This window comes from Scyliorhinus torazame, chromosome 11 (assembly GCF_047496885.1).
Source record: "Scyliorhinus torazame isolate Kashiwa2021f chromosome 11, sScyTor2.1, whole genome shotgun sequence".
Taxonomy (NCBI): domain Eukaryota; kingdom Metazoa; phylum Chordata; class Chondrichthyes; order Carcharhiniformes; family Scyliorhinidae; genus Scyliorhinus; species Scyliorhinus torazame.
This window is the reverse complement of record NC_092717.1, coordinates 154,856,590-154,876,114: the sequence shown is the minus strand read 5'-3', so window position 1 is coordinate 154,876,114 and position 19,525 is coordinate 154,856,590. Positions and strand designations below refer to the sequence as shown.

At 53.5% G+C, this 19,525-nt stretch overlaps 1 protein-coding gene across 1 annotated transcript in view; it reads right to left on the bottom strand.

Moving 5' to 3' along the window:
- Positions 1–19,525, bottom strand: part of smchd1 (structural maintenance of chromosomes flexible hinge domain containing 1) — a 250,877-nt gene that overhangs the window by 207,535 nt on the left and 23,817 nt on the right. Inside the window, exons 6-8 of the mRNA XM_072467902.1 lie at positions 14,624–14,738; positions 13,247–13,366; positions 12,086–12,252 (exon numbers count right to left, since the gene is read on the bottom strand). Of these exons, the coding sequence (XP_072324003.1) occupies positions 12,086–12,252; positions 13,247–13,366; positions 14,624–14,738 (402 nt within the window). The remainder of the gene's footprint in view (positions 1–12,085; positions 12,253–13,246; positions 13,367–14,623; positions 14,739–19,525) is intronic.

The window sequence follows — 19,525 nt, the reverse complement described above, 5'->3', positions numbered from 1 at the left end:
AAATCAAACCTCCTTTTAATCGGCGTCAACCTGTGCTCCAGGTTTACGCCGACCAGCGTGGAGGTGGGTGACGGCCTGGGGGGTTGGCCACTGGGCAGGCGATGGTGTGGCCGCAGTCTGAATGCGTGGGGAGAGTTGTGTGCGCGCGGCGGCGGGGGGGGGTTAGTGGGGGCTGGGCTCCGGGGGAGTGCGGGATGGTGGGGGTCAGTGCCGGGGAGGAGGTTGGGGGGGTCCGTGCCGGGGAGGAGGATCCGTGTCGGGGAGGGGTGTGGGAGGGTTCCGTGCCGGGGAGGGGGATGGGGGGGTCCGTGCCGGGGAGGAGGATGGGGGGTCCGTGCTGGGCAGGAGGATGGGGGGGTCCGTGCCGGGGAGGAGGATGGGGGGTCCGTGCCGGGGAGGGGGATCCGTGCCGGGGAGGGGGATGGGGGGGTCCGTGCCGGGGAGGGGGATGGGGGGGGGGTCCGTGCCGGGGAGGGGGATGGGGGGGTCCGTGCCGGGGAGGGGGATCCGTGCCGGTGAGGGGGATGGGGGGGTCCGTGCCGGGGAGGGGGATCCGTGCCGGGGAGGAGGATGGGGGGGGGGGGTTCCGTGCCGGGGAGGGGGATGGGGGGGTCCGTGCCGGGGAGGGGGATGGGGGGGTCCGTGCCGGGGAGGGGGATGGGGGGGGGGACCGTGCCGGGGAGGGGGAGGGACCGTGCCGGGGAGGGGGATGGGGGGGGGACCGTGCCGGGGAGGGGGATGGGGGGGGACCGTGCCGGGGAGGGGGATGGGGGGGGACCGTGCCGGGGTGGAGGATGGTGGGTCCGTGCCGGGGGGGGAGGATGGGGGGGGGGGCTCCGTGCCGGGGAGGGCGATGGGGGGTGGGTCCGTGCCGGGGAGGGGGGTCCGTGCCGGGGAGGGGGATGGGGGGTCCGTGCCGGGGAGGAGGATGGGGGGTCCGTGCCGGGGAGGAGGATGGGGGGTCCGTGCCGGGGAGGAGGATGGGGGGTCCGTGCCGGGGAGGAGGATGGGGGGGTCCGTGCCGGGGAGGAGGATGGGGGGGTCCGTGCCGGGGAGGAGGATGGGGGGGTCCGTGCCGGGGAGGAGGATGGGGGGGTCCGTGCCGGGGAGGAGGATGGGGGGGTCCGTGCCGGGGAGGAGGATGGGGGGGTCCGTGCCGGGGAGGAGGATGGGGGGGTCCGTGCCGGGGAGGAGGATGGGGGGGTCCGTGCCGGGGAGGAGGATGGGGGGGTCCGTGCCGGGGAGGAGGATGGGGGGGTCCGTGCCGGGGAGGAGGATGGGGGGGTCCGTGCCGGGGAGGAGGATGGGGGGGGGGTCCGTGCCGGGGAGGAGGATGGGGGGGGTCCGTGCCGGGGAGGAGGATGGGGGGTCCGTGCCGGGGAGGAGGATGTGGGGTCAGTGCCGGGGAGGAGGATGGGGGGTCCGGGGAGGGGAGGAGGATGGGAGGTCCGTGCCGGGGAGGAGGATGGCAGGTCCGTGCTGGGGAGGAGGATGGGGGGGTCCGTGCTGGGGAGGAGGATGGGGGGGTCCGTGCCAGGGAGGAGGATGGGGTCCAGGCCGGGGAGGGGGATCCGTGCCGGGGAGGGGGGGCGCGAGGGCAAGTGAGTTGGTCCACCTGGCCAGGTGCCAGCCTCCAACAGTTGGACCCATGCGGTCCATGCCACCTGGCTGGGGGGAGGAGGGGGTATGGGCAATGCTGACATGTCATCGTCCCCCCCCCCCCCCCCCAACCAGGCCGTTATGTTTTCCGATCAGCCAGCGATGTTGGCCGCCGTGGCGGCAGCCGCTAATGTCTATGTTGCCCTGGATGAGGAGGAGGAGCGTGCCAGAGAGGCGGCGCAGGCTGCCGCAGAGGGGCAGGCGGCAGCCGCCCAGGCTGGAGGGACACCTGACCGACAGGACGAGGAGGGGGAGGAGGACGTCGCAGCCCCACGGCAACGGAGGCACCCGAGGGCGCCCCGTGTGTACCCGCCCCGGCAGTCGTACCAGGACCTCACGGACCGGGAATGCAGGAGACTCCGGATGAGGCGGGAAACCGTGGCACACATCTGCCACCTGCTGGCACACCTGTCACCGCGTGGCACTGGCGGGGGACACCCTCTCCCAGTGTCCGTCAAGGTTACGGTCGCCCCCTGACTTCCGGTTGCGGCGATGACCAGCTAAGCCGCACGTTTCGGCGGCTCCAGCTCGAACGGACCTTCGAGCTCTTTTAAGAGCCCCAACGGGGAATTTTTTCGGGACGAAACCCGGTGTGGGGTGGGACAACAGGGAGTCCCCCCCCCCCCCCAACGAAAAAGAAAAATATCGGCGGCGGCGGCCAGATCGCGAAGAATCCTCGAGGACAGGGGCAGAAGGAAAAAGGAGCAAGATGGCGGCGGAGGGAGCCCAGGCGACATGGGGGCCGGACCAAGACGAATTTTTGAGACGGTGTGTGGAGCCGCTTAAGAAGGAGGTGCTGGCCCCGATGCTACAAGCAATTGAGGGGCTTAAGGAGACACAAAAGACCCAGGAGATGGAGCTCCGCCTGGTGGAGCAGAAGGTGACGGACAACGAGGACGAGATCCTGGGCCTGGCGGTCAAAGTGCAGACGCACGAGACGCTCCACAAAAAGTGCATTGAAAGGATTGAAGTCCTAGAAAACAGATCACAGAGAAAGAACCTTCGGATCCTGGGTCTCCCCGAGGGAGTGGAAGGAGCGGATGGCGGGGCTTACGTGAGCACGATGCTACGCTCGCTAATGGGAGCTGAGGCCCCCTCGGGCCCCTTGGAAGTGGAAGGGGCCCATCGGGTCCCTGCGAGGAGACCAAAGGCGGGAGAACCACCTCGGGCGACGATCGTGCGATTTCATCGCTTCAATGACAGAGAGGTGGTTCTGAGATGGGCCAAAAAGGTACGAAGTAGCAGATGGGAGAATGAGGTGGTACGGGTGTACCAAGATTGGAGTGCGGAGGTGGCGAGAAGGAGGGCGAGCTTTAATCGAGCCAAGGAGGTGCTACACAAGGTGAGGTTCGGGATGTTGCAGCCGGCGCGACTGTGGGTCACGCACCAGGAGAGGCATCACTACTTCGAAACGGCGGAAGAAGCATGGACCTTCATTAAAAACGAGAAACTGGATCAGAACTGAGGGACTGATGTTGGAGGGGAAAGGACAATGCTGATGTATATAGAGATGTAAATTGGGGAGGGGGGGGTGACACTGAGAAATGTGGGCGCCGGTGGGGGGGGGGGGGGGGGGGGGGGGAAAGAGAGAGAAGAGACATAGGTGGGGGATGGGGAATGGGAGTGGGGCGGCAGAGGGAGCAGCGCCACGAGGGACGGGACGGCTCTAGAGAACACGGGGCTTATTGTTCTTGTTCCCGCGCCAGAAAGATGATGGCGGGAAGATAGGCGCAAGGTAGATGGGAGTTCCCCACACGGGAAGGTCAAGGAGAGAGCGGGAGAAGCCGAGGTCAGTTGAAGTCAGCTGACTTTCGGAAGCAATATGGGGGGAGTAATCATGCTAGATGGGGATCTAGCGGGGTGGGGGGGGGGGAAGAGGATAACTGGATTGCTGCTACAGAGATCGAAGAGGAACTGGTAAAAGAAAAGGTGGTCGGGGCGGGAATGCGCTGCCTGGGGAACGGGTGGGTGCGCGGAACCGGGACGTGGGACTGGCCTAGAGAAGGTGATGGCTAGTCGACAGGGGAGGGGGGCAGGCAGCCCCCCAGTTCGGCTGATCACGTGGAACGAGAGAGGCCTAAATGGGCCGATTAAAAGGGCCCGAGTGTTCGCGCACTTGAAAGGACTGAGGGCAGACGTGGCCATGCTTCAGGAGACGCACCTGAAGGTGGCGGACCAAGTTAGGTTAAGGAAAGGATGGGTGGGACAGGTGTTCCACTCAGGGCTGGATGCAAAGAACAGAGGGGTGGCCATACTGGTGGGGAAACAGGTGTCGTTCGAAGCTAGGAACATTGTAGCAGACAGCGGAGGCAGATATGTGATGGTGAGTGGCAGACTACAGGGAATGGAGGTCGTGTTGGTTAACGTAGATGCTCCGAATTGGGATGATGTGGGATTTATGAAGCGAATGGATGTGGGATTACTGGCGGATGAGGGAGTCTGCGGAAGGGTGCGGGGATGTATCGAAAGGTACCTGGAGGCCAATGACGATGGGGAGGTCCGAGTGGGAGTAGTATGGGAAGCACTAAAGGCGGTGGTCAGAGGAGAGCTGATCTCCATCAGGGCCCACAAGGGGAAAATAGAGGCCAAGGAAAGGGAAAGACTGCTGGGGGAGATTTTGAGGGTAGATAAAGAATATGCGGAAGCCCTGGATGTAGGACTATACAGGGAGAGGCGACGACTCCAGACGGAGTTCGACCTGTTGACCACAAGGAGGGCGGGGGCACAGTGGAGGAAGGCACAGGGGATGAGATATGAATATGGGGAAAAGGTGAGTCGCCTGTTGGCCCATCAGCTGCGAAAGAGGACAGCGGCGAGGGAGATAGGGGGAATTAGGGATGAAATGGGAGCTACGGTTCGGAGAGCAGGGAAGATAAACGAGGTGTTTAAGACCTTTTACGAGAGACTATATAGGTCCCAACCCCCGGAGGGAAAAGAGGAGATGCGGCAGTTTTTGGACCAATTAAGGCTCCCGAGGGCGGAGGAGCAGGAGGTGGAAGGCCTGGGGGCGCCGATTGGGGTGGACGAGGTTACCAAGGGGCTGGGGAACATGCAGGCAGGGAAGGCCCCGGGACCAGATGGGTTCCCGGTGGAATTCTATAGAAAATATGTGGACTGGTTGGCCCCGCTGCTGGTAAGGACCTTTAACGAGGCCAGAGAAGGGGGGACCCTACCCCCGACAATGTCGGAGGTGACGATATCGCTAATCTTGAAGCAGGATAAAGATCCGCTGCAGTGCGGGTCCTATAGGCCTATCTCACTGCTAAATGTGGACGCCAAGTTGCTAGCAACGGTGCTGGCAACAAGGATAGAGGATTGTGTCCCGGGGGTGGTGCACGAAGACCAGACAGGGTTCATAAAGGGGAGACAACTAAATGTCAACGTGCAACGGCTATTAGGGGTGATAATGATGCCCCCAGCAGAGGGGGAGGCAGAGATAGTGGCGGCAATAGATGCAGAGAAGGCATTTGATAGGGTGGAGTGGGAGTATCTATGGGAGGTGCTGAGGAGGTTCGGGGACGGGTTTGTCAGCTGGGTTAAACTCCTCTATGGGGCCCCAACGGCAAGTGTGGTCACAGGTCGGCAAAGGTCGGAGTATTTTCGACTACACAGGGGAACAAGACAGGGATGCCCGTTGTCCCCATTACTGTTCGCACTGGCAATTGAACCACTGGCCATAGTGCTGAGAGACTCCAGAAAATGGAGAGGGGTGATTAGAGGGGGAGAGTAACACCGAGTGTCACTCTACGCGGATGACCTATTGCTGTATGTGACGGACCCAGTGAGGGGGATGACAGAGGTCATGCAGATATTGAGGGAGTTTGGAGATTTCTCAGGATATAGGCTTGACATGGGAAAGAGTGAACTTTTTGTGATACACCCTGGGGACCAGAGTAGAGGGATAGATGACCTACCGCTAAGGAGAGTGGAAAGAAACTTCCGATACCTGGGGATTCACATAGCCAGGAGCTGGGGAACCTTACACAGACTCAATCTGACACGGCTGGTGGAACAAATGGAAGAGGATTTCAAAAGGTGGGACATGCAGCCGCTGTCACTGGCGGGCAGAGTGCAGGCAATTAAGATGATGGTCCTCCCGAGGTACCTATTTGTGTTCCAATGTCTCCCTATACTGATCACTAAGGCCTTCTTTAAAAAAATAGATAGGAGCATCACGAGCTTCGTGTGGGCAGGGAAGGCCCCGAGGGTAAGGAGGGGGTTCCTACAACGTAGCAGAGACAGAGGGGGACTGGCGTTGCCGAATTTGGGCGACTACTACTGGGCCGCCAACGTAGCGATGATTCGTAAATGGATGATAGAGGGAGAGGGAGCGGCGTGGAAAAGGTTGGAGATGAAGTCCTGCAAAGGGACGAGTTTAAAAGCGCTGGTGACGGCGCCACTACCGCTCTCCCCAAAAAGGTTTACCACGAACCCAGTGGTGGCGGCAAGGTTGAGCAGGTTCTTCGGAGTGGAGGACAAGTGTGGGAGGTGCGGGGGAAGCCCGGCGAACTTTGTGTTATCTGGTTAGTTTACCATGTTAGTTAAACAATGTTATATTGCAGTTATCATGTAACTTTTTTTTTTGATTTGTAAGGGAAAAAATTGTGTTTGAAAACTTTAATAAAATATATTTTTTAAAAAAGGTTACGGTGGCCCTGAACTTTTATGCAACGGGGTCATTCCAGGCACCGAGTGGGGACCTGTCCGGCATATCGCAGACATTGGTGCACCGGTGCATTCGGGCAGTGACAGACGCCCTATATGCCATGGCACACCGCTACATCCGCTTCCCTGTGGACCGGGCCGTGGGCTTCTCTGCCATGGCCGGGTTCCCCATGGTCCAGGGCGCGATTGATGGGATGCACGTCGCCGTGCGGCCACCTGCAGATAACAGGGCCGTGTTCACCAATAGGAAGGGGACCTATTCGATGAACATACAGGTGGTCTGCGACCACCGCATGATGATCCTGCACGTCTGCGCCCGTTACCCGGGTAGTGTACACGACTCATACGTGTTGTCGCGGTAATCCATCACCGGCTGTGTACGAGGGACGCCATCCTCGGCTGAGGGGCTGGTTGCTGGGCGATCGTGGCTGATGACGCCTGTACGGAGGCCACGCAATGAGGCGGAGAACCGCTACAATGATCCCATGTAGCAACAAGGGGAGTGATAGAGAGGTGCTTTGGCGTGCTGAAGATGCGTTTCAGGTGCCTGGACCGCTCTGGGGCGCCCTCCAGTATCGGTCAGATAGGGTCGGCCGCATCATTGTGGTGTGCTGCGTGCTGCACAATATAGCCCAGCAGAGGGGCGATGTGCAGCAGGCAGAGGAGGGCGGAGTGGAGGAGCAGCAGGAAGAGGCGCGGTCCTCCCAGATGAGGGGGATGTGGGCAATGGTCAGGGCAGACGAGCTAGGCACAGGCGGGTGGCTGTCCACCGTTACCGGCTGGCCCAGCGGGCACGGGACAGGCTGATAGACGCCCGCTTCACGGACTAGATGGGCGTGGGAATCGGGTAGTATGGCCACAGACCACACACCATGGCAACAGCCGACCACCCACATCCCCAACCATTCACCCCACCAGCACCCTCACCCCCCTCCCCAACCCCACCCACCCCACCCGCATGCACACCACCCCCCCATTGCCGATCCACCTGCGGCACAACGGCCGGGCTCACAGTTGCCGGTGGACGCGTGTCTATCGCAAGCCATGGAGGATGATGACAACCCGCCCTGCGATGAGCTCCTGGCTCCACATCGTTGGACTATGTCTGACCCATGGCCACAGTACCACCATCCACCCGGACCATCCCTGCATGCTGCTGTGACACTGCAGCGCACGGTCCCGTCCTCTGCCCGGGGGGGGATGTTGATGGCGGCCCAGGGGGAAGGGGGCAGACTCACCTGGGGCTGAGGTAAGACCACCCCTCACACACACACACTTGCGCTCAACGTACATGACACCCCCGCACGCTTTGGACAGAGCGCACAGGCAGCTTCTGTAGGTGTAACATTGACTTTAATAACCAAAGGAGTTCATGCATGTGCCCTAGCCCCTAAAACTCATCTGTGCCCTGCACCCGTGCCAACTTACTCAGTGTCTAATTGTATGGCCTTACGGGCCCTTTGACTACGTCTACGTGGTTCCCCAGATGGTACAGCAGAACTGGAGGTGGACTCCTGTGATTCCTGCCCTCTGACACGGGATCCCTTTGGCGGCCGTTTCCTGGGGCGTCCTGGCCTAGATGGGCCAGGCAGCGGCCCGGGCGACTGGGATGGCGAGCTGCCAGCCTGTCCTGCCCGTTGCCCACCCGATGCACCTGGGACGGAAGGGGGGGGGGGTCCGAGGTGTCGCGGTGTTCCGGGACCTCCCCTACAGGGGGACCGGGACGGACCACAGCACCTCCTCCTCCCTCGGGGTGCCCGATGGCCCCCAGGCCTCTACATGGGTGGGGGATGCGAACGGACTGGCCATCCGACGCCCCCCCGACATCTGGCGCTGCCAGTCCTGGAGGCCCGTGCTGGTATCGACAGGGGTCTGCAGGTTTGCAGCCATGGAGCTCAGGGGATTGGCAAACCCCGTCTGTGACTGTGCGACGCCGGCTCGTACATGGCCAATGGCGCCGATGCCCTCCGCAATGGCCTGCAGAGACTGGGCCATGGCCTGCAGAGACTGGGCCATGGCCTGCAGAGACTGGGCCATGGCCTGCAGAGACTGGGCCATGGCCTGCAGAGACTGGGCCATGGCCTGCAGAGACTGGGCCATGGCCTGCAGAGACTGGGCCATGGCCTGCAGAGACTGGGCCATGGCCTGCAGAGACTGGGCCATGGCCTGCAGAGACTGGGCCATGGCCTGCAGAGACTGGGCCATGGCCTGCAGAGACTGGGCCATGGCCTGCAGAGACTGGGCCATGGCCTGCAGAGACTGGGCCATGGCCTGCAGAGACTGGGCCATGGCCTGCAGAGACTGGGCCATGGCCTGCAGAGACTGGGCCATGGCCTGCAGAGACTGGGCCATGGCCTGCAGAGACTGGGCCATGGCCTGCAGAGACTGGGCCATGGCCTGCAGAGACTGGGCCATGGCCTGCAGAGACTGGGCCATGGCCTGCAGAGACTGGGCCATGGCCTGCAGAGACTGGGCCATGGCCTGCAGAGACTGGGCCATGGCCTGCAGAGACTGGGCCATGGCCTGCAGAGACTGGGCCATGGCCTGCAGAGACTGGGCCATGGCCTGCAGAGACTGGGCCATGGCCTGCAGAGACTGGGCCATGGCCTGCAGAGACTGGGCCATGGCCTGCAGAGACTGGGCCATGGCCTGCAGAGACTGGGCCATGGCCTGCAGAGACTGGGCCATGGCCTGCAGAGACTGGGCCATGGCCTGCAGAGACTGGGCCATGGCCTGCAGAGACTGGGCCATGGCCTGCAGAGACTGGGCCATGGCCTGCAGAGACTGGGCCATGGCCTGCAGAGACTGGGCCATGGCCTGCAGAGACTGGGCCATGGCCTGCAGAGACTGGGCCATGGCGTTGAGCGCCTCTGCCATCAGGCGCTGGCACTGGCTCGGCCTCCTGTGAGAGGGCAGCTATGTCCTGGGCCACAGACGCCGCCTGCACGGAAAGCCCCAGGCCTCGCAAACCGTTCCATGTCTGACACCGTCGCACCCATTGCCTCCACCGCGGACGCCACCCGTGCGGTGTCGGCCTGGGTGGCACGCATGACCGGCACCACTCCCAGCTCCTGGACGTGGGTGGACTCCTCCACCTGCGACTGCAGCCGCCGCAAGCCGGCCGTCACCCTCTTCGCTCGTCTCCAGTTCGGTGGTTGCATCGGATCTATGGGTGGGTGTGGTAACTCCAGGAACCCGGGATCCATCTGGGCGGCAGATGTTCGCTTGGGCTGGGCTGCCCTCCGACCGCCCAGCCCCTCTGCTGCTCCTACCTCCACCTGCTGTACCGAGACGGCTGTGTTGTGCGCACCAGTGAGTGTACCAGACGCCTCATCACTAAAGTGCCCAACCGAGGCGAATGTTTCTGCGATGGTGGAGGGTGTTGGTGACAGCAGTGGCGTTGTGTCATGCTCTTCGCCCCACTCTGAGTCCATGGCACTTTGGGGTGGGGGTTCGTCTCCACCCATCCACTCTGAGTCACTGTCCGGTATTTCGTTTTCCTGGGTAGTGCTGTCCCGGGTAGGGGTGTCCTGGGTAGTGGTGTCCTGGCTTGGCTGTGACTGGGGCCTGTGGCTGCCCCTCTCGTCGCTGGGTGGCACACGCCTGCGTCGTCGCACCCGCACGAGACGGGGGCGTCGTCTCCCTGTTGCTCCAGGTCTCTCCGTCTCCCGTGGTGTGCGAGGGGCATCCTGCGGGTGTCGCATGCCGGAGGGTCCGGGTCTCTCCGTCTCCCGTGGTGTGCGAGGGGCATCCTGCGGGCGTCGCATGCCAGAGGGTCCGGGTCTCCTGTGGCCTCCGAGGGGCATCCTGCGGGCGGTCTGCATCTGCGGGAATGGGTGCCTCGACGTTTGCTCCTGCGATACACAATGAAGCATGCATGGTTAGACACGCAGGCAGTGATCAGGTGATATGGGGGAGGGGGATATAGGGGAGGGGGGATATGGGGACGGGCTGTCGGTGGCTCACTTGCTAGTACGCCCCCGACCTCTGCATCAGCAACCTCCCGGTCCTCAGGTCCGCCAGCCAGTTCCAGGGCCCTTTCCTCGTGTTCGGTCAGTGGCCGCTCATCAGCGGGGCCTCCTCCAGTCCTCACATGCTCCCTATTGTTGTGCGCGCGCTTCTCCTGTGGGGGGTGGTAGCAGGGGTAAAAGGCAACAGTGTTAGACAGGTATATGAATGCACGCCATCGGTTGAGCGTGTATTGCAGAGGTTAAGGTTAGGGCTGGATTCACTTGGGGATATGGGGGAGGAGGGATATGGGGAAGGGTGGAGGGATATGGGGAAGGGTGGAGGGATATGGGGAAGGGTGGAGGGATATGGGGAAGGGTGGAGGGATATGGGGAAGGGTGGGGGGATATGGGGAAGGGTGGGGGGATATGGGGAAGGGTGGGGGGATATGGGGAAGGGTGGGGGGATATGGGGAAGGGTGGGGGGATATGGGGAAGGGTGGGGGGATATGGGGAAGGGTGGGGGGATATGGGGAAGGGTGGGGGGATATGGGGAAGGGTGGGGGGATATGGGGAAGGGTGGGGGGATATGGGGAAGGGTGGAGGGATATGGGGAAGGGTGGAGGGATATGGGGAAGGGTGGGGGGATATGGGGAAGGGTGGGGGGATATGGGGAAGGGTGGGGGGATATGGGGAAGGGTGGGGGATAGGGATATCGGGCAGGGGGGGTGGGGGGAGGAGGCTCACCTTGGCTGCTCTGACGAGGTCGTTCACCTTCTTGTGGCACTGGGTGCCTGTCCGTGGTGTCAGGGCCACAGCGGTGACGGCCTCTGCCACCTCCCTCCACAGACGCCGGCTGTGGCGTGGGGCAACTCTGCGGCCGTGCCCGGGCTACAGGGCCTCCCTCCTCTGCTCCACTGCGTCCAGGAGCACCTCCACATCCCGTGACTGGAACCTCGGGGCTGAGCGGCGGCCGGCCATCCGGTCGGGTGTTCCGGTCGGGGGGGGGGGGGGGGGGGGGGGAGCAGCGCGTCCTTATGAGCCGTCACGCCGTGCGGCGTGTATGACGCTGCACGGCGTGAACCACGTGAGCAAGCGCGGATCCAGTCACATCGCTGCTAGCCCATTTCGGGCCGGAGACTTCGCGACGTTTTTGGCGGTGTGATGCAGGTCGGATTTGCTCTGTTTTTTGCGCCGATCGGCGGACTTTGCGCCGATAACGGAGAATTTCGCCCCAGGTTTTTCGGCATCCTTTTGATTTTCTTTTAAATGTTTTAGACATGTCTGCCTGCATACAAGCTTTTTCAGCTGTCATGCGCGCTTTAAAAAAAAAAAATGTTTTGATGTGCAGACAAAGTTGGGAGTCCTGTTGATCCAGAAGAGTATCTAGGTCACGGTCTGTTTTAATATGAGCCACTGGAGGATGACAGGGTGGAGCAGCTGAATAAAAGGAAAACTGTTTAATTGTTTGGCTGAGTGTCCATTTGAGTCCCTTGTTTCTTTAATATCCTTCAATGGAGGCATAGAGCTGTTTGCAAATCTCTGCATGGAGAACATTTTATCGAACGGAAATCTTGTAGATCTAAGAAGTTCTTGAAAATCAAAAAGTAGCTCTAAAGAAAATCTCAAAAAACGAACTCTCAAAGGAAAATTATTTTGATTTCTATCAGACTATTTAATGTGGGCCAGAAAGAGGGTTCATACGCTGCAAGGGTAACTTGTATTTATACTTGCATTTGAAGTTGACCAATTAAAACTTGGACAGTAGACAACAGAACAAAAATAAATTTTTAGGTTGAACACTTGTCACTTACGCCAACTGTCGTGTCCAAAGATGAAAATAGCTTTTCAGGTACTGTACATGAGCTTGCTGAACTCCTGTGATTACTACTGCAGTAAAGTTTGTCTTGTCCTTTTCCTCCACAATGAGACTATGAATAAATCGTTCATCTTCACTGGTGATGTGCATTGAATCAGTTGGCTATTTAAAAAATGCATAACATTCTGTAACTAATTTCATTCACATATGAACTTGAAATATTTTAGTACCAAAATTTCAACATCTGTCAATTTCTTTGTCCAACTGTCAAATGCACATGCTGCACCTAGAAGCAACATATGTACAAAAATTCCCACTTAACACATGCTTCAATGTCATTTAAATTCAATCCTGAATTTGTCATTTTAAGCCACCCGAGGTTCTTTTAAATTAAGCAGTTATATTTAGATAGAAAACTTGTTCTATTACTTTAGAGATTCTCTGTCCCTTCAAGAGATCCAGATATCACATTATATACGATAAAAGCAAATTACTGAGGATGCTGGAATCTAAAACCAAAAAGAAAATGCTGGAAAATCTCAGCAGGTCTGGCAGCATCAGCAGGGAGAGAAGAGTTAACGTTTCGAGTCCAGATGAACCTTTGTCAAAGCAGCTGTGTGTATAGATACGCATTATATAGATTTATCAATGAGTATCATAGAATCCCCAAAGTACAAAAGTAGGCCATTTGGCCCTTTGAGTGCACCGGCCCATCCAATGAACACTCTATCCATTTACACGTCCCCGTCCACCCTGCCCTATCCCCATAATCCCACAACTTAACCTGCACATCCCTGGACATTAAGGGGCAATTTAGCATGGCCATTCCACCGAGCCCACGCATCTTTGGACTGTGGGAGGAAAATGGAGCACCCAGAGGAAACCCACGCAGGCATGGGGAGAACGTGCAAACTCCACACAGTCACTCAAGGTCAGAAATTAACCCGGGTCTCAGGTGCTGTGAAGCAGCAGTGCTAACCACTGTGCCACTGTCGTAAAGCTATAATGCATTATTTTTAAACAGGTTGCAACGCAAACGTATATTTGGGTGGAATCACAAAGACTAGAAATAATTTGCCTCGAATATATTAATCCTTTAAATGAATTATTGTTATTTTCAGCACTGATAGCCTTGCAAAGCACCCAGTCATATTACCTTCCTGTTTCGGATGAATCCACTGTATATTGCTTCTTTGTTTTTTTCCTTCTTTTCAAAATCATCTTTAGAAAGCATTAATTCATGTACATCCTGAGAATCTGCTGGTTTAGTTATCATCTACAGAAAAACATACAAAATGTACTTTGTTAAAACATGCAATTAGAAGACAAAAGAAATTTTCACCAAACCTATATTTTATTCGATTAAATAATCACAGTGACCAAATAACCTGCTGTGGGGAATATAGAACATAATGGGCCGAATGGCCTCCTGCACTGAGTCTGCACCGACCCACCCAAGTTCTCACTTCCACCTTATCCCCATAATCCAATAACCCCATTTAACCTTTTTGAACACATGGGGCAATTTATCATGGCCAATTCACCTAACTTGCACATTTTTGGACTGTGGGAGGAAACTGGAGCACCCACAGGAAACCCATGCAGACACGGGGAGAATGTGCAGACTCCGCACAGACAGTGACCCAGCAGGGAATCGAACCTGGGACCCTGGCACGGTGAAGCCACAGTGCTAACCACTATGCTACCTTGCTGCCCAATATGCTTTTAATCGAACTTCAATTTTCTTTTAAAATTAATGGGCATCCTAAAATTCAATTCAGATGAGTTCACAATATATTATTTTTAACTACCTTTCTTCACTGGAAGTGTTATATTAAAATATTTAACTAGGGGCAGCACGATGGAGCAATGGTTAGCACTGCTGCCTCACGGCACTGTGGATCCAGGTTCCATCACGGCCCCGGTCACTGTCTGTGTGGAGTTTGCAAATTCTCCCAGTGTCTGCGTGGGTCTTACCCCCAAAATCAAACAGATGTGCAGGTTAGGTGAATTGGCCACGCTAAATTGCCCCTTAATTGGAAAAAGAAGAATTGGGTACTCTAAATTTAAATATATATATATATATATATATATATATATATATATTTAACTAAGCACTTATGAAGTTCAGAGGTTTACTGGCATACTGATTTACATCAAATTGTAAATTGGAAGGGGAAGTATTTTTTCCCAAAGATTTTCTACATAACATACTGTACTCTCTCTCATTTGAGGAAGGCTCTGAACTTGCCACAACAAATTATAAAGGCACATCTAAGCCTAAAAAAAACACATCCAGGTCAATGTAGCTTATTTAGATACAGCTACTTCTGTTCAAACCTAGATTTTAACTAATAAAATTAATGATTCATGAAACCAACTCACTATACGAACAGATTGACATTTCAGTTTTATCAGGAAATTTTGGAAAGAAAAACATTGCCTTGGTCAATTACTTCATAAGTTAAGCAGAAATTGCTAAAATTGTTGAATTGAAATACTCTCACTAATGGCTATAATTTTCTGAACTTACTCTAGTAGATTGGCCAATGAAGAAAACGGCTTGTTTCCCACCAACACCAAAATAGGAAATGTCGCTATTGAGACTGCGAGGCACCACAGGTGGACGAACATACCCTGAATGATCACTGAGGAAAAAAGTTTTTTTTTTTTCCAGAGAAAAATCAGAGAAAAATAATTAAGTTTAATAAACAATTTGAATGCTTACTAGTTTCTATTAACAATATTTTATTTGTTCTTGGAATGTAAGCATTGTTTGCAGTATTGTCCATCCTCAATTCCCCTTGAAAAGATGGTGCTAAGCCACCTTTGTGAACTACTATAGTCCATGTGGTGACAGCATATCAAGCGGTACTTAAAAAGCAATAACTTGTTCACTGTTACGCAGTTTGGGTTCTGCTAGGGTGATCCAAACAGAGACAAAAAAAAAAGAGTTGAACCCAAGATGCAAGATGACTGTGACCGAGTGAGGCATCAAGGACCCAGCAAAGCGCAGTAGGAATCAGGAGGAAAACTCTGCTGGTTGGAGTAATACCTAGCACAAAGGAATATGGTTGTGTTTTTGGAGGTCAATGATTTTAGTCCCAGGACATCACTGCAGGAGTTCCTCAAGATAGTACCCTAGCTCGACCATCTTCAGCTGCTACCTGCCCTCCATCATAAGGTCAGAAGTGGGGATGTTTACTGTTGATTGCATAACCATTCATGACTCCTCAGCTACTGAAGTCTCTGTCCATATGCAGTAAGACCTGACAACATGCAAGCGAGGGCTGATAAAATGCAAGTTTTATTTTATTTGTTCATGGAATGTGGGCATTGCAGGCTAGGCCAATATTTATTGCCCAAGCCTAAATGACACTGAAACAGTGGTGGTGAGCCACCTTCTGGAACTGCTGCAGTCTGCCTGCTTTAAGGGGAGTTCCACAATTTTGATCCAGCATAAGAACATAGATACAGTTCCAAGTCAGGAAACAAGTGTTCCCATGCATCTGTTGCCTTTGTACTTCTAGTGCTAGAGGTTGTAGGTTTGGAAGGTTCTGACAAAAGAGGCTTCATGAGTTGCTGCAATGCAATTTATAGATGGTACACACTGCTGCCACTGCGTGTCAGTGGTGGTGAGAATGAATGTTTCATCATCATGCCACACTAGTGCTAGGTAATTACCATCTCCAACAAGATTGAATCTAATCACCTCCTCATGACGTTCAATGATATTACCATCGCCAAGTTCACCAATGACCAGAAACAACTGGATCAGCATTATGAATACGGTGACGACAAGAGCTAATCACAGGCTGGGAATTCTACATCGAGTAACTCTTGTCCTTACTCTCGGAAACCAGTCCAACATCAACAAGACACAAATGGGTGAAACATGCTGGCACAGATTGAAAAAATTGGCTAAAGGATAGTAAATGGAGGAGTAAATTGGTCATTCTCAGGTTGCAAGCTGTGACTTGTGGGGTGCAGCAAGGATCAGTATTTAGATCTCAGCTGCTCACAAACTATATCAATGATTTAGATGTGCGGTCCAAATGTAATTTTCCAAGTTTGTTGATGACACAAAACTAATTGGAAATGTGAGTTGTGAGGAAGATGCGAAGAAGCTTGAAGGGGATTCAGATAGGCTAATTGAGCGGACAAGAACATGGCAGATAGAATATAATGTGGAAAAATGTATTCCACTGTGGTATACAGAACAGAAAGATATAATAATCTTTATTGTCACAAGTAGGCTTACATCAACACTGCAATGAAGTTACTGAGAAAAGCCCCTAGTCGCCACATTGCAGCGCCTGTTCGGGTACACAGAAGGAGAATTCAGAATGTCCAAATTACCTAGCAGGACGTCTTTCAGGACTTGTGGTAGGAAACCGGAGCACCCAGAGAAAACCCACGCACACACAGGGAGAACGTGCAGACTCCACGCTAACAATGACCCAAGCCGGGACTCAAACCTGGGATCCTGGAGCTGTGAAGCAATAGTGCTACCCACTGTGCTACCGTGCTGCCCTGGTGAGAGATTTGAAAGTGTTGATGTCCAAAGGAATCTGGGTGTCCTTGCTCAGGAGTCAATGAAGGTTAACTTGCAGGTACAGCGAGCAATAAGGAAGTCCAATTATTTAGAGCCTTGATAGACCACACCTGCAGCATTGCTTGTAGTTTTGGTCTCTGTATACCCAAGGATGGACGTATGTGCCATAGAGGGAATGCTACAAAGCTTCATTCGACTGATTCCTGGAATAACAGGATTGTCCTATGTGCAGAGTTTGAGGAAACTGGGCCTGAATTGTCTAGAGTTCAAAAGAGCGAGAGGTGATCTTGCAGAAACATACAAAATTCTTACCTCGGGGCTAAGGAGACAGACTCAGAATAGGGGCAGGCCATTTGTAATTGAGATGCAGAGGATTTTTTTCACTTGAAGGGTGAGTGTAGATGTGTAACTAACTTGGTCTTTTACCCTAGAGACCCATTCACTCAATTAATAAAATCTGTTTCAGCTAATCACAAGGAAAGCATCACCAAGGTTTCTACGGATGTCCTGAAAATACCATCAAATTAACTTGCTTGATCAGTTTATTATGTAATGCGGCTTAGATTTTTAAATGTATTACATTTATCAGAAGTAGCCAGTATATCACTTTTGCAACATAACAGCAGAACAGGTTGAGCTTAAAAGTATCAGTTACTCAACCATACTTAGCTTATTTAAATATATAGACCTAACTTAATTAAACGTATCCAACAAGATTAGATAGGGCACAGTACAGATGTTCTAATGCAACTGGAGCTTCTGGAAGGCTCTGGCAAATAGTTTATAGGACCATAGTTCATATTGTCAGGCTGATTATAAATCAGGAAATTAGTGATGGTAATAACAGGGGCAGTAATCATGCTGGACCTCAATCTTCATATAGTAGACAAACCAAATTTGGAACAATACTGTAGAGGACAAGTTCACGAATATATTCAAAGTATTTTCTAGATAATTACATTAGGAATCAATTTTAGATTTAGTGTTTTTCAATGATTAAGTGATCATATGCTTAATTTTTCTTCGGGTTTATGAGTAATTCAGTAAAGACCAAACTAAGGAATTAAATATGCACAAAGCATGCAATTATGAGGGCTGAATTTGACCACGGTAGATTGGAGAACCTAGATTAAAAGGTATGACACAGTATATAAGCAAAGGCAAACATTTATAGAATTCACTCAAAATTCTACATTCTCTCAAAGAATGAAATCCCTATTGAAAGGTGGTCCATCCATGGCTAAGATGTTCAAGATAGTAGTAAATCAAAGGAAGAGTTCGATGAGGGCAGCACGGTGGCCTCACAGCGCCAGGGACCCAGGTTCGATTCTGACCTTGGGTGACTGCGTGTGGAGTCTGCCTGGGTTTCCATTGGGTGCTCTGGTTTCCTCCCACAGTCCAAAGAGGTACACGTTAGGTTCATTGGCCATGCTAAATTGCCCCTTAGTGTTCCACGATTAAGTGGGAGCTATTTTAGAGGGTCGGTGCAGACTCAATGGACCGAATGGTCTCCTTCTGCACTGTAGGGATTCTATGATACTGTCATGAAGCTTGGGAGTTCAAAACTAAAAGTACGGGAGAGAAATCAATAACACAAGGTAGAAGATCAAGCTAGCATGAGACAAAAAATAACTTACAAAAGTCATTACAAGGAAGAGATTAACAATAGTAAATGTGTGTCACTTGGAGGCTGAGTCAGAAGTTATTATTGTGGAAGATTATGATAGAGTATTAATGTACTTATATTCCTAACGTCATGCTAGAAAGCAAAAAACATATTCCTTTAGTGGGGAACCAAGGTTCGAATGAAAATGAAAAACTCAAGGGCACCAGTTCTAATAAGGTACTAGAGAAATAAACAGAACAAAAAGCCAACATTTTCTGGGCCTGAAAGCCTACATTTAAAAAATAAATAAAAAAATTTTTTAGAATACCCAATTCATTTGTTTCCAATTAAGGGGCAATTTAGCATGGCCAATCCATCTACCCTGCATATCTTTGGGTTGTGGGGGCGAAACCCATGCAAACACAGGCGGGGGGAATGTGAAAACTCCACACCGCCAGTGACCCAGAGCCGGGATCGAACCTGGGACCTGTGCCGTGAGGCAAAAGTGCTAACCACTGCGCCGCCGTGCTGCCACTGAGAGTCTACATTTTAGGAGGTAGCTACAGAGATAGTGGATGAATTGTGATTCATCGTCCAGAATTTTCTAGATTCCAAGAGAATCCCTCTGATTGCAAGCTAGTAAATGGAATCCTGCAGTTAAAGGGGGAAACAAAGAAAATTGGAAACTATAGATCAATTAGCCTGACATCAGTATTAGGAAAAATGCTAGAATGGTAACAGAGCACTTAAATTATCAAAGAAATAAAGGGAAGAAGATGAAATAGGAGTGCAAGCGAGCTAGCATTATAAAAGACTGGAAGAGTTTTTTTCAATGTATAAAAAGGTAAGAGAGAGGCAAGAATGGACATTGGACCACTGGAGAATGAGGCTGGAGAAGTAATAATAGGAACAAAGAAATGGAAGAGGAACTGAATAGGTACTTTGCATCAATCTTCACAGTGGAAGACACCAGTGGCATACCAGAACATCAAGAGAGTCAGGGGGCATAGGCGAGTGCAGTGGCCATCACGAAGGAGAAGTTGCTGGGGAAACTGAAAAGGTCCGAGTGTGGATAAATCACCCGGAGCAGATGGATTACACCCCAGAGTTCTGAAGGAGATAGCGGAGGAGATTGCAGAGGCATTGGTGATCTTTCAGGAATCACTGGAGTCAGAGAGGGTCCCAGAGGATTGGAAAATGGTAAATGCAACACCCCTGTTTAAGGAGGGAGGGAGGGAGGCAGAAGACAGAATATTATAGGCCAATTAGCCTGA